General features: G+C 44.4%; 1 protein-coding gene across 1 annotated transcript in view; it reads left to right on the forward strand.

The window, feature by feature from the left end:
- ATF7IP (activating transcription factor 7 interacting protein) overlaps positions 1-15,558 on the forward strand; it is a gene marked incomplete at its 5' end in the record, with an annotated part of 57,630 nt that extends 42,072 nt beyond the window's left edge. Inside the window, 4 exons of the mRNA XM_018573920.1 lie at positions 7,733-7,873; positions 9,965-10,147; positions 13,120-13,220; positions 14,855-15,558. Of these exons, the coding sequence (XP_018429422.1) occupies positions 7,733-7,873; positions 9,965-10,147; positions 13,120-13,220; positions 14,855-15,271 (842 nt within the window). The remainder of the gene's footprint in view (positions 1-7,732; positions 7,874-9,964; positions 10,148-13,119; positions 13,221-14,854) is intronic.
- Between the last annotated feature and the right edge of the window lie 220 nt (positions 15,559-15,778).

Consider the following 15,778-nt stretch of genomic DNA (forward strand, 5'->3'; position numbering starts at 1 on the left):
AAGGTGAGACACAACCTAGATCCACAGTGGGAACTGACCACTTCTAAACAAAATCCACCCCAAACCGGTATAACACTATCTGGTGCTTCCAATCCCCACAAAAAACGGCAGCAGAGGATACATCCCTGAGTGTGGAGGATGCACGAGGAACACTTCACCCAAAAGGTGAGTCAACCTACAGTGCTACAGTGTTAACCCCTTCTATATCAAAAACCAGCGGGAATGGGAAGAATGGCATCCAGTGACCAACGAAAATAAAAGTAGCTTTGGTTGCCCCTTCCGCCTGAGAGAGTTTTGAAGGTAGCGTAAACACCGCTCCACAAATAGCTCCAAAACAGAGTCTGGAATGGTCCCCAAAAATAACTCGCTGCCCGAATGTTGCTTCCATGCTATTAAAGGAGCAATCCCGTCCAGTGGGCCTGGATGCGGTACTTCAAAAGAAGGTGGCAGTATAACCCCAAGTTTAAAATTATTCCTGTGTCCCTCAATGGACAAGGAAAAATGTAATGTTTTCCGTTTGTTAGGTTATAATAAAAATCATAAATATGAATATTAGAGCAGTGTCCCAAATAAAAACCTTTTCTTTACTTGCTGTCCAGAGCAATTTCTTACTATTTGCACACACACATAAAAATATACAATTTTTTGGTAGAAAAAAAAGCTTCAAACCCCCAAACAATTAAGTATTGTAAGCAGAGGCCCTGTAGGAAAAAAAATGCTAGTTGCAATTTTTTATGTTGCACGGTATTTGCGCAAATGTTTATCAAACCAGTATTTTTAGGATACAATACACTAAAATGAAATTTGGTGCACAGAAATGGAATATAATACCCAATGTTTTGGTAAAAGATGGTGTCACGTCCCATCCCGCCCTTGCCCGCCGCCAGGCGGCGCGCACAAGCGGGAAATCAGCCTGGAATGTAAACAGCCAGCGATGGCTGTTTACATACAGGTGTAACCAACGGGCCCTAAAACCCGCTCCCACCAAGTGGCACCAGCGACTGGGCGAGGACATCCCCCTCCCTAAAACCATCCCCCCATGGGGATGTCTCTTCAGAGGGATGGCTGCATAGTCGCCGGTTCAAGGGCACATCTCTCCAGTAGTGGTCCACCATCCGGAGCCCACCCTGCCCGTCCCCTTAATAGATCTACTATAACAGGCCCGAAGCACTTAAGTGCTACCCCTGTGGCATTCAAACAGCCTCTCCCCCTCCCTGACCGGCATTTCGTCCCACACCATCTCATAAACCTCTCATATGTTATCTATGAGCGCAAGTTATCTATGAGCGCAAAGGAGGGGAGAGAGTAACCCACCTCCACAACCCCGAGCCCGGGATTGTGGGAAGTGCGGGGCCCCCTCCCGCAGTCCCCAGGGTACATCAACTTAGCTATGATCCGTGCCCGCCAGTCGGGAGTCCTTGATCCGGCTCTCTGAAGTCTTGGAGGCCATCCCCGTCTGAGGACCACAGCGAATAATGTCGCTGGGGACCAAACTCGGCATCCCAAACGCAGCTGTAAACTAGCCGCCTGTGAAAACACACCCCAACTGTGTAAAGCAAAAGAAAGAAAACTGCGCGGTCACATTACCGACCAACAGGCCGTTATTCACTCCGCACGCTCCTCTATGGTGAACGGTGGGTATTGCTGTCACCATCATCACGTAGGGGACGGATCGCCTCTTCCCCTATCCCCTCTTGCTGCCTCCGTTGCCGACGAGAACGCGGTCCTGGTGACCTGCTTGATCCCAGCCGTAGGCGGGGTGGTGCTGCCCAGTCACGCGGTTCGCTTCTCTCTGGGGATCCCTGTGCCCCCCGTAGATCCACATACCAGTCAGGGATCGGCACCTCCGGGAGATCTAGGCGGTTGCAGAATTCTGCCACATCCTCCGTTAGACGAATCGTGGCCGTTTGTCCTCTATGGGTCGCAGCTGGGCAGACCGGGAACCTCCAGCGGTAGACGATGCCTCTGTCCCTTCGGCAAGCTAGGAGAGGGCGCAGGGCCCTGCGTTGCTGTAAGGTGATCACCGACAGGTCCTGGAAAACTTCACTTCACATCCCGTAACCTCCACCGCCTCTCTGGTCCTGGCCTTTTGAAGTAGTTCCTCTTTGCTGTGCAGACAGCAGATGATATCTCTGGGTAGGTCGTTGGCTGCCGCTTTCGGCTTCACGGCCCTGTGTGCTCTGACGAGCTCAATGGGAGATTCCGCTGGGCGTTCCAGCAGGTCATTGAATATGTGCCTCAGCGTGTCAGGTATAGCGTTCGTTAGAACCGTCTTGGGGATCCCCCTGAGTCTGATGTTGGCTCTGCGACCCCTGTTCTCGAGATCCTCCCAGATGTCTCCGCATCTCAATCAAAGAACGGATGTGGCATCACACTGACCCTGGAGATGGGTAATGGCCACATCTCTCTTGCAGCCTGCCTGTCTGACATCTTGGATGTCACGCCGCAGCTCCGTGACTGCATCGCACAGGGCTGCCTTCATGTCTGTGGCTACTGAGGAGAGCTCCGATTTGGTCGGGAGATTATGCAGGTAAGGGGGCATCTGGGGCTCGGGCTGATCACCCTCGGCCTGTCGTCGGGGCTTTACCTTATCCGGCCTGTTCTGGGTGGACGCCATATTGGACGAGGCCGAGTCCCCTGCGCCCGGCTTCTGAGATCTGAAAATGTCTGGAACTTGTTTGCCCGTTCGAGACTGAGAGGGCGTATGGACCCTGGTGTAAGCTTCTCTGCACCTTAAAGCTTGGATCACAACTGCTGGGAAGCGAGAACGGTTCTCTCAGTGGGTGGTCTCGGGAATACTCTCTCAATTGATTAGAGATGTATATGAGACCTGTAACATCATTTAGAACCATTATGCGGCGTGGTTATGCGGTAGTGCTAACCCCAAGTGCACCCTGCTAGGTGAAGGGTTGCCCCCAAGGTATCGGTATCTGCAGCACTAGTCTGAAGAGCTATGGGTAGTTCCTCTTTGGTAGATGACAGGCAGTGTACCCAGCCATGTTATTAGTATGGTTGCAGATGCTGTCGCTTTAAGGGAAACAAAGGAGTAGTATCATGTCGTATACTGGTAATGTCTATTTAAGGCAGAGTGCTAAAGCCAGACACATAAACCCCCTTCTGTTACAGTCCATACAACCCCTTGTATAATGCCCAACAGGGCTAGCATGATACTTGCGGTTGGTGACAGGGGTCTCCCACAGCTGGATGATGTGGGTCCTGGTGGTGGTCGGAGGTCCCGACTGAGTGGAGGTGTGCAGGTTGCTGTGGTTCACTGACTTTAGCTCCGGTCGAGTGCAGATAGTGAACAGTCCGCGTTCACTGTTACAAACAGTAGGACGCCGACTGTTCGTATGATCGCGGCTTAAGGAGGCCGCGTCGCGTGCGCCGGGGGGAGGAGCTGACGGACGCCGTGCGCCGGAGGGAGCCGGCTCGCAGCCCCGGGACGGGAACGAGTGAGTTTCTTACACCTGGATTGATAGTCTTGCTTTCCGATCTTCATGGCAGTCCAAAAGAGCAAAAGTAGCGTCGTATGGGTCCCGTTTGGCCGGAGCTCTCAACTCAGGCTGCCATCAACCTCACGGTGCAGACCACTCCCCCCCTCGATCAACTCTTGATCCTATTATCAAGGGTGCTACTGGTGGCAAAAGCACCCATCTTCCTTGGTGGAAGAAATCTAAAGAACAGACTCAAGTTTTCTCCCTTTTTATCTGTTAAGAAACTTTACTTTATTTCTCCACTCAAGACCCTCTACACCAGTCCACCTGCAAGGTCTGTGGCTCAGAGGCTGCCAGATCCTCAGAAAAGCCAAGTTGTCCTCAGCTTGGTGGTTTAAGAATCTGGCTTTAAAATCAAAGTCCTTCCTTCCCGCCTTTTGGAAGATCCTCATGACTGATGCCAGCCTGCCGTGCTGGGGAGGAGTCCTGGGCACCACGTCAGTGCAGGGAACTGGGTCGTCAGAGGAATTTTAACTCTTCACCAATATCCTGGAATTTTGGGCTTTTGGCTGTGCTTGCAGCATTGGACCATAAAGCTAGAAGGTCATCTGGTCTGGATTCAGTCAGTCCAGATTTTACTTTTTACGTTTTTGAAGAAAAAAAAAAGAAATATAGCCAAAGACCTACTTATATGCACGGCATGAAGGATATGCAGGAAATGACAGGAGGGTTCCAGCAATATGTCACAGCTAAAATGTAACAGCCGTCAGAGCAGTGGCTGGATCTGTTTAGGGATTTTGACCATGGTTTGACAAAGTAAAATTACAACCAGGAATTAGGTGTAGAGCAGGACCCATGAGTGAGAACAGAACTCTGGAAAGGGGCTCTATCCGCTTGTTGGTTGGGTTTTTTAAAGACGGGTGCATCTTCCACCGTTTCCGTTAAGGTGAGACACAACCTAGATCCACAGTGGGAACTGACCACTTCTAAACAAAATCCACCCCAAACCGGTATAACACTATCTGGTGCTTCCAATCCCCACAAAAAACGGCAGCAGAGGATACATCCCTGAGTGTGGAGGATGCACGAGGAACACTTCACCCAAAAGGTGAGTCAACCTACAGTGCTACAGTGTTAACCCCTTCTATATCAAAAACCAGCGGGAATGGGAAGAATGGCATCCAGTGACCAACGAAAATAAAAGTAGCTTTGGTTGCCCCTTCCGCCTGAGAGAGTTTTGAAGGTAGCGTAAACACCGCTCCACAAATAGCTCCAAAACAGAGTCTGGAATGGTCCCCAAAAATAACTCGCTGCCCGAATGTTGCTTCCATGCTATTAAAGGAGCAATCCCGTCCAGTGGGCCTGGATGCGGTACTTCAAAAGAAGGTGGCAGTATAACCCCAAGTTTAAAATTATTCCTGTGTCCCTCAATGGACAAGGAAAAATGTAATGTTTTCCGTTTGTTAGGTTATAATAAAAATCATAAATATGAATATTAGAGCAGTGTCCCAAATAAAAACCTTTTCTTTACTTGCTGTCCAGAGCAATTTCTTACTATTTGCACACACACATAAAAATATACAATTTTTTGGTAGAAAAAAAAGCTTCAAACCCCCAAACAATTAAGTATTGTAAGCAGAGGCCCTGTAGGAAAAAAAATGCTAGTTGCAATTTTTTATGTTGCACGGTATTTGCGCAAATGTTTATCAAACCAGTATTTTTAGGATACAATACACTAAAATGAAATTTGGTGCACAGAAATGGAATATAATACCCAATGTTTTGGTAAAAGATGGTGTCACGTCCCATCCCGCCCTTGCCCGCCGCCAGGCGGCGCGCACAAGCGGGAAATCAGCCTGGAATGTAAACAGATGTTTGATCTCCTCTTCGGAATGCAGGAAATGATGTGTATTACATCACTTCCACATTCCTCTGTCACTCTCCGGTACAGAAACCGGAGAGAAGCAGGTGCTTGCTTCATCAGCTTCTCTGGGGGTCCCTAGGTGACATTAGGGGGTCTTAAAGACCCCTAATGGCTCTATAAAGAGGACCTGTCACTAAAAATTGGCTATCACAAAGGGGTCTTGTTAGTCCCCTATGAGAGCAATAAAGTTAAGTAGGGGAAAAAAAGGTGTAAAAGAAAAGGTTACAAAAAAACATTAAAAAATGAAGTCGCATATAAAAGTAATAAAAAAATAAAATAATTTAAAGTGCCCCGCCCCCCACATACACATGTAAACATGCGTCGAATGCGCCTACATGCGGAAACGACGTTTGCATCCATTACGCCGCACATGTTACATATCGCCGCGAACGTCGCAGTGAGAGCAAAAATTTTGGGGCCATCAATCACATATAACACTAAAATGATGAGCAGTAAAAGCTTTCAAAGCGTCGCCTATGAGCAATTTTGGGTATGGTAGGTTTTGCGAGTTTGCGGGCGCACGCAATTTTTAAACTTGACATGTTTGGTGTCTATTTACCCGACGTGACCCCGTGTTTTATATGTTGCCATAAATTTGGGTAATAATAATTGTTTTATAACATAGGGAAAACAGTTTTTTCCGAAATTTTCAGTACTTTTTTCATTATATAGTAAAAAATAAAACCAGCAGTGGTGATTAAATACCACCAAAAGAAAGCTCTATTTGTCCCCAAAAAATGGTATAAAATTAATTTCAGTGCATCGTTGTATGACGGAATAAATGTCAGTCAAAGTACCGCAGCGCTGAATACTGAAAAATGGCCTGGACAGAAAGGGGGTGTAAACACCCCGGTCAACAAGTGGTTAAACTTTTTTTTTTACACTAACCTTATTGCTATCACATAGGTGACTAAAGTCCCCTTTGTAATAGCAGATAGGGTGTGATAGGTCCTCTTTATGGATAGCTTGGGGGACTTTTAGACCCCTAATGTAACCTAGGGCCCCCAAAGAAGCTGAGGAAGCAGAGATTTGCTTCCCCAGCTTCTCCTAGCTCTACGAGCCGGAGAATATAAACACTGACAGCAGAAGTGATGTAATGCACATCATTTTCAGGTCAAGTAATCGGAGGAGAGGTCAACAGCTGGAAGCCGCTGAATCTCTCTCCGGTTTTTACCGGAAGACCCGTCGTGCCCGTCCCTGCATGGGGGACAGCAGAGCCCAGGGAAGTCGATGGCGGCCCCTGGCGGTGGTGAGGGTTAGGACACAGTGTTGCACCGTACAACGATCCGGCGGCTGTATAGACGCTAGATCGCTGGTACATTTAACAGTCATTGCCGGCTTTTTGAAATGACAACAAGAACATGGCTGCAGCAGATTTAACCACTTCTGTGGGCCGCCGTATATATACACGTATTGCGGCCCGGAAGTGGTTAACCAGAACTTTGCCTACCAACATTTTTTAAAGGTATTAGGTTAAAGTGGGCATGCCCATGCATAAGCAGTTCTCTGAAATATTTAACTTTGGTCTTTAGTTCATACTGAAAAGTAGCATTGCTCTTCTTGGTATGCTAGGATGCCTAGAGATGTCTGTTCCTAAAGCCTTATAGCTATATATCTGGAGTGTGAGATGTAATTTACTGCTGCCTATGAATACTAGTCTTAGGCAATTTAAAGTGAGATTTAGTAATGTCATTATGGAGGGCTGCTCAATGTTCTGCTTGCATGAGGCTCCGACACGAGGAAGCAAAGGCCTGCCTCTAACAAAATGGCTGCCTCCACATAGACAAATGGTGCAGAACAAGGCATGGCAAGCCAGTAATGAGTAAAAGGTCTGCTCCAAGTGGACCACAGACAATAATGGAGGCTAGTCATCTGCTCTTTGTCAGCCTTTTTTGGGCACATTTTCAAGTTCAGTTCCTCTTTAACCTGAAGCTGCTGTATTTGGTCTGGGCATGTAGGGGTTAAGGTGCACCACCAGCCAAACAGCTGAATACACAGTTAAAATATAAATATGTAAACTTGTGTATATATATTTAAAACCCTTGTAATTATATTCAGCCACTCTTGTCATCCGTACACCCCTTCCACACTGCATAGCCAGCAGTCCAAATACTCTTATCTTTGCTGCCTTCTGATGGGACCATATATGGATGTGCATCCCTCCCCCGTCAAGTTGTGCTTCTCCATAGTTTACTTAAACACTCAAAGTGCTTGGTAATTGAATGCAGATGAGATTGGATTGTGCTGCACAGTTCTGGCAATCTGATGGCCTTTTGCAGCAAAGGCTTCCAATGGCACAGGGAATTATGGGAAGAAATATGAAGATATCGGATAGTTATACTTTGTTTTTTACCTTGCTGATGTTGAATTTCAGATTCGAGAAAGACGAGCTCTGCAACAGTTCAGTCACCCCAATCAGTTGGTCGCCAATCGCAACCTCCCCAGATGAACTATCTTCAGTCATCTGCACCTGTAGGACTTTCTTCTCAGGCTACCATACATGTTTTACCAACAGGTACTGTCTTTACACTTTGTTCTACCTAGAGCAGGGGTGCCCTCAATTTTTGTGTTAAGATCTACTTTTCAAATGACGAGCTACATGAGATCTACCAACAAAAAAAAACCCTCCCTCGCTCTCTCTCTCGCCTTGCTCTCTCTCCTAGCTGTCTCTCCTCTCACATCCTCCTGGCTGTCATTCCTCGTTTTCTCTCTTGGCTGTCTCTCCTTGCTCTCTCTCCTTGCTCTCTCTCCTTGCTCTCTCTCCTTGCTCTCTCTCCTTGCTCTCTCTCCTAGCTGTCTCTCCTAGCTGTCTCTCCTCTCACATCCTCCTGGCTGTCTCTCCTTGCTGTCTCTCCCAGCTGTCTCTCCCAGCTCTCTCTCCTTGCTCTTTCTCCTAGCTCCCTGGCTGTCTCTCCTTGCTCATCCTCCTGGCTGTCTCTCCTTGCTCATCCTCCTGGCTGTCTCTCCTTGCTCATCCTCCTGGCTCACCTTGCTGTATTTTGCAAACAGTGAAGTGCAACAGGCTGTGTAAACTAATATTCTTTGATGTAATACATAGCACTTCAACCACCAGTATCCACCAGAAAGGTGTCAGGGAGCTGGGCTCAGCAGACTCAGGCTAATAGGTAATAATGTGTGCACAGCTAAATAAATATACCAACATGGAATAAAGGGGCCGCCATTCGCACCCTTCGTGATCTACCAGCATCAGCTTTGAGAGCTACTGGTAGATCACGATCTACCTTATGGGCACCCCTGACCTAGAGTGAGACTTCACTTTTGTTACATTATATCTGTTGCAAAAAGTTGTTCTGTAGACAAGCTGTCCTGATTTTCTACTTACAAGTTGAAAGATGTGTTCTCTAATCACATGATCAATCCTGGTATGTAATCAGACGAAATCTGTAAGGTAAACATAGAGCAATTTATTTCAGCAGAAAATTAGAAGTGGGACAGCAGAAGACAGTGGTCTATCGAGTAACCTTTTTACTGAGTGAAGATTCACTTATTGTTAACTCACTTACTGCTTCTGTTGAACATCTTTTTAAGCTTCAACTGCTTTTTTTTTTTTTTTTAAGAGAAATGCGTTATAACATTTAGTTTTAGGTTGGGTTCACACCTAGGCGTATTGAATATGCGCGTTTTTCGCACCGCAATTCGCTGTAAAAAAAACGCACGAAAAACACGCGTTTCCGAGGGCTACTTGGCTGTATCCCAATGGAAACGCCCGACCAAAATGCCCCAAAGAAGTACATGTACTTCTTTGGGCGTAGGGCGGTTTCCCACGCGTTCGTACTCACGGAAAACCGCCCAGATGGGAACCATGCACATTGAAAATAATGGCATTTCCCTGTTTGAGCGTTTTTCCGCGAGTACAAAAGCACGGAAAAACGCCCAGGTGTGAACCCAGCCTGAAACATTCCTTCTAGTTTGAGGTAATTCATTTTGTGTTCTTACAATTTTACGTTTTCTTGGTATGTTCTCTACACTGTGTGTATTAAAATGTATTGTTTTGCTATGGTTGCAGAGAAACCTTTTACATTTTTCTGGCGGATTTAGAAATAAATAACTGACTCCAATTGCAATAAAATAACTTAAAAAAAAAATAACTTAAAGTAACACTAATTTACAGCATCTAGGGGTTGCAATTGTTAGTCAACGTTTTAATTTAAAGGAATGGGTCAAGGCTATTTACATATCACAATGTTAAGGTCTCTGGACTGAGGACATGTGTTAATTACACTTTCTTCTGTCGTCTCTAACTGATCTGCAGTTTCAAAATGCCAGTAGCAAAGTTTATTAGTAATTAGTGTCCCTGCAGAGTTTGTGGGATCACGCTACTACTGTAACTGTTGGCAGGATAGATCCAAGGTACACAGCATGCAGACACTACCATCTGACACGCCCAGAAGTGTTGGATGCTGACCCTTGTAGTATGAGTTGCCACAGATACTCGCTGTACTTTTTTTTTTTTTTTTTTTTTAACTATGTATCAATATTTTTAATATTGCTGGATCAATGGACATCAAAGACATGCAGAGCTTGCAAAACCGAAATCTACAGTTTTTTTTTTTTGTTTTTTTTCTTTTTTGTTTTTTTTTTCCAGCTCAGACAACTGTTAATGTGACTCAGCGGCCTGTTACTCAAACGGCAACAAGGGCCTCGGCTCCTCGAGCACCACATATGGTTTACACTACAACTGCATTACCCACCATTCCTGCCCAGACACCTGTACGTAACACTGTCATGCAAAGTCAGAACCTACGGCAGATGACCCCACAAGCAGGAGGTAAGACTTAACATATCATATAGGATAAGGAGAAGGAATATTTACCTTTTTATCTAAATGTGGTCAGAAAAATGATTTAAGCGATTCAAAATTGGCCAGCACAAATTTGAAGTTGCTAGATTTGCAAACAACTTTGGATTTTCATACCCTAGTATTTATTTCCCAAATTTAATAGTTATACATCCTGTAGATATCGTTCTACACATGTACCCGTGTATAATTTGCTATCTTTTAGGTACAAGGGACACAGACACTATTTTGAGCCGAACAGCATTTCCCCCAAAAAGTGGAGGTTCAGTGCGTTCCGGCCAGAATGTACTGCCTCGCATTGTGGTCGCCTCACTTTTTAGTGGGGCAGGAGGGGGTGTGGCGGGTCATTGAAGTGAATGGCACCGCCGCCACGCCCTCCGGCCGCAATGCGATCGCCCGCACAGGATCGCAAGGCACATTGTGCCTGCGGTCCGTTGCGATCAGAATAGTGCTTGCAGCATTTTGTGCCTTGCGATCCCATGCGATCGCATTGCGGCCGGAGGGCGTGGCTACCGTGCCATTCACTTCAATGGCCCACCACGCCCCCTCCTGCCCCACCAGAAAGTGATCAGGCCGCAATGCGAGGCAGTGTGTTCTGGCCAGAATCGGGCCGGAACGCACCAACTGGTGTGAACGGCCCTCATACTGCACATGTGCTCTGCAGCCCAATTATTTGCTATGGGAAAATCGTACACCGAGCAGCCAACTAAGCTCGCCACGAGTACGGCTTTACCATAGGAATGTCAGCAAACGGCCAATTTTTGGAGGACAACCCAACTCAGAGCAGGGTTGAAGGTGAATATAAAACCAGGTGGGCAGCATGGGATGGTGGGGGGTACTTTGAAGTGAACCTGTGCACAGATCATGCGCACCAAAGTATTTGACATATTCTGAAAAAGCAATAAACACACTTTAAAATGAGCCCTTAGTCACCTGTATCTATAAGGATTGGGGAGAAATTCATTTTCAAATATCACAACGGCGGCAGTAAAATCTTGGCTTTTTAGACCATCTTGAAGACTGCCGGCCCTCAAATGTAAACCACCAGCAGGTGTTTCCAAGCTGTTAAAGCAACCAAAACTGGTCTTTATAGTCTTGTGTTTTTTTGAGAATGAATACCTTCACATTATGTAAATAGTTTTATTTCCATAGTCTGGCCACAGGTGCACTTTAAGATGTACCCCTGCAAAATGAATCTAAAAAAATGATCTCCCTGGTTATATACATTCACTTTACCTATGGAGGTAGGATAATAGTAGCAACTAATCTACAAATCACTACATTTAGTTAATTAACCGCTCTTGAATCTAACGGGGTGTCCAAAAAAGTCCTGTTGGCCCAATTGTCTTCAGCCCCACATGGGTCGGGTGCGCATACGTCCAAAAACGACGATTGCGCCCATTACGCCGCACATGTTACATATCACCTTGAACATCACAGCGCGAGCAATAATGAGTGGTAAAAGCTTTTAAAGCATCGCCTATGGCCAGTTTTCAGTATGGTAGTTTTTTGCAATTTCGCGGGTGTGCGGAATTTTAAGGCTTGACATGTTTGGTGTTTTTTCAACCGACGTGACCCCGTCTTTTATATTTTTCCAAAAAATGTGGTAATGTATTGTAACATGGTGTAAACTTTTATTTTTTTACATTTTCGGTAATTTTTCCTTAATATGGTAAGAAAAAAAAACCCCAGTTGTGATTAAATACCACCAAACGAAAGTTCCATCTGTCAGCAAAAAATTGTATAAATGTTGTTTTCAGTACAGCATTGCATGACTGAATAAATGTAAGTCAAAGTACCGCAGCTCTAAATACTGAGAAATGGCCTGGACAGGAAGGGGGTGTAAACACCTGGTCTTTAAGTTGTTAAGGGATCACAAGTGTGTAAACAGAAAGTCATGTTATAAGCTATTTTTAAGTTTAACTACAATAGCCCCATTTATTTTTACAGTAAAAATTTTATACTTTCCCTTCAATTTTCTAACCTAGAGTCAAAAGATTCTCAAGGTGTGCATAAATTAAATAAAAGGCAAAAAGAACATAAACAGCGCTCTCGGATGGGGTAGGCTAACTGACAAACATGTGTGCAGCCCTGGAAACAGGAGGAGAACCTGTGGATGCAATTTGACAAAGGAACACAGAGGGCGCAACAGCAAACACAAAAAAATGAAAATAAAAATAAAGTACTGGCTAGTTGGACTGTAATGTGTATAACAAACAGGGGATCAGATGTGATAGTAAAAAATCACTGGCGAAGAATCAATGCGATATCACTTACATGTGGATCCAGGGACCGGAAGATGGACGGCCTGTGAAGAGGATCGGGACCCTCGTGGTGTCTGTCTGGATCTGATTAGTATATTGACTGGGGAGGTTCATCCATCGGAAGGGAATGATGTGAGCGGAGAGAGTTGGCTCTGTCCGTGATGCCGCTGGGAGGATGTGGACTCCGGGCGGTGTGGAGGAGAACCAGGAGGGACAGACCAATATCGAGTGCAGCACGGGCTGTTGTGACCGCAGTTGTGGATGTCAGTGCTGGGTTTTGGCCAGGTCAGCTGTGGGCAGTGTGCGCCAGGTAGTCAGATCAGTGAGGAGGTGGGGATCCGGGTAGTCGGATCAGTGAGGAGGATCTTTGATAAATTAAATAAAATCATGTTATCCAATTTGGCTGTGCAGCCATCATTAAGATGAGCATATTCTTCTCAAAATCTGTTGCATAATGGAGTCGATTCCATTAACCTTATTGATGTGACACTTGCAGTTTTTAAAATAATTTGGGTTAACAAATCAAACTTACCTGTATTCATGCTCTGAAACCTAAAGGAAGAAAGGGCCTCCCTTGCATTTTCTGGCATGTTTATTAACCTAAATGAAACTCTAAATTTACTTTTAGTAACAACAAATTTTCAACAGATATTTGTTTTTATATATATATATATTTAGGTGTGCCTGTAAGAATGCCACAAACAACTGCATATGTAGTAAATAATGGAATACCTATGGGTTCTGGACCACAGCTCACTGTACATCATCGCCCACCACAAGTAAGTTAACACAACTTGACTGCTCTTCTGTTTTGCGAATAAGACAACTGTTGTGACTTAAAGCTGTTAAAAATTATTCACTGAACTGTATATGTCAGGTCTTCTGGCTATTCCAAATTGTTGAATGCCATGCAATTGAATTATAAAAAAACAAATATCTCCTAATTATATAAAATCTGTGCTGGATTTTATTAGATCATCAATCCTGTGGAGCATACCATTTTGAACCTCACCAGGTGTTCAGTAGTACATTCACCCGTAAGCTTATTCATAGAGGTAACAAATGCAGACCAGTATAATTTAAATGTGTTCAAAAACTCCACCCTACACAGATGCAGGAAGCAATGCTCACTGATGGATAGGTTAACTCTAAACTGGCTGGTGTATAAGGGTCAGCAGAGCACAAAGAAACTACCAATCCCATCATACATATTATAATCTCCATACCAACAATACCAAATAAAGTCAGATGTTTGGTGATATTGAGTTAAAATATCTGACTTTATTTGGTATTGTTGGTATGGAGATTATAATATGTATGATGGGATTGGTAGTGTATTTGTGCTCTACTGATCCTTATACGCCAGCCAGTTTAGAGTTAACCTATCCATCAGAGAGCATTGCTTCCTGCATCTGTGTAGGGTGGAATTTTTTAACACATTTAAGTGAGATACTGGTCTGCATTTGTTACCTCTATGAATAAGCCTACGGGTGAAACATGTGAGAGGTTGTAGCTGGTTGGGGGTGTGCAGTGCTGGCCTTTGTTGCTTTATTAAAATTCACAGCAAATCCAGTATAACCGTGAATAAAAGTGTATAAAGTCTGAAGTATTGGAATTCTCTGGATGGTGGGGTCTGTTCGGATACTACTACATTCCAAGGTGGAGACGCACCTATTAGACCAGCACCTGGGGAATCCTGATGGCGGCTAAGGAATTGGAGCAGTGAGATTTCCTTTGGCATCTGTGCTGGTTATCACCAGAGGCATGACACTTAAATCAGTGGGTTTAGTTTTGCTTTAAATAAACCAACTGTAGGTCGGTGTATATTTTAGATCTGTAGGATACTTTTTAATTGACTGCAGTTATTCAAGGCATAATCAGATGAGTATATAGCACTGCTTAGGGCCATGAATTTAAAGGAGAACTCCGGATAAAACATTTTAATTAACCCTTGCAGTGGGGACTATCCCTTCACTGCAAGAGTTAAGTGCTCATTTTGGTCTAGGAAGGAAAATAAGTTATATGTACAAAAAAAAAACTACTTGCCCGGCGCCCGAAGCTGCATGTCCCATGCGTCGGGCGATAGGAATTTGACACCTCTGTCCTCAAAAGACTCTGGATTATTAACTCACCATAATGTCTTTTTCAATATTTTAATCTCCTTTTTTTAAACTCTTTTTATGTAGTTTTTAGTTTTGTGGTTCATTAGTTGAACTGCCGAGCAAGTTTGAAGCTTTAATTGATTTAATATTAGTCTGGGAACTTTTTTTTCTAGTGAGGTGGGTGTGTGTGTGTGGTGGTAGTAGGAATGTAAAAATCAAAAATATTGAAATTGGAACACAGTCATACTAATGTAGAAATAATTGCAAATGTATAGCTACTTGTGAACTTACAAATATTTTAATCCTTCCAGGAGCCAACAAGACCAATCCATCCAGCGCCACTTCCTGAGGCTCCTCAACCCCAACGCCTTCCTCCTGAAGCTGCTTCAACTTCTCCCCCTCAAAAACCGCATTTGAAACTTGCCAGAGTTCAAAGCCAAAATGGAATTGTTCTTTCCTGGAGTGTATTAGAAGTGGATCGTAGTTGTGCTGTAGTAGATAGCTACCACCTCTATGCTTACCATGAAGACCCATCTGCAACATCTCCTTCACAGTGGAAAAAAATTGGGGAAGTGAAAGCACTACCTCTTCCTATGGCATGCACTCTAACACAGTTTGTTTCTGGCAGCAAGTACTATTTTGCTGTTAGGGCAAAAGACATTTATGGCCGATTTGGGCCGTTTTGTGACCCGCAGTCAACAGATGTTATCTCCACCCAGAGCAGTTAATTTGGACCAGTGTCTGTACTACAATTTACCTACTTTGTTCTTTAGATTAACCTCATGCATGAACTTTGCTTTGAAGTAATTACTGGGTTGAGAGGTTTCTAGCAGATATCCAGTGTCAAAATTTCACTTACAAAGAAGTTCTAGTCTTGGGTCATTGCTTGAACTGGTCTGCAGAACATTGTACGGTTTCTCACCATTTGTTAGTATGAAATTCTAAAAATCAGTAAAGAAAAGCAAGATTAAAATGGCACAACTGGTCGTTTGAAAGATTTTAAAACTTGTACAGATAACATGGTTATAGAGGTAATGGTGAGAAACCTTGCTTTGGTATTTGGCAAGTATAGCTCTTAGACAAGACAAGTATTACAGATCAATTCAATACTTAGTCTGTTTCATATTTTTGAAGGCGAAATCAGTACTTTGTCCCTGCTGGCTGGGCTAGCTGGTGAGATTGTCCGTGAACAATGGAATTTACAAAAAAAGAACAGTCATGTCTTCTCTAGTGAA

This window comes from Nanorana parkeri, unplaced genomic scaffold, assembly GCF_000935625.1.
Source record: "Nanorana parkeri isolate BGI_ZX_2015 unplaced genomic scaffold, ASM93562v1 scaffold2616, whole genome shotgun sequence".
NCBI classification, from domain to species: Eukaryota; Metazoa; Chordata; class Amphibia; order Anura; family Dicroglossidae; genus Nanorana; species Nanorana parkeri.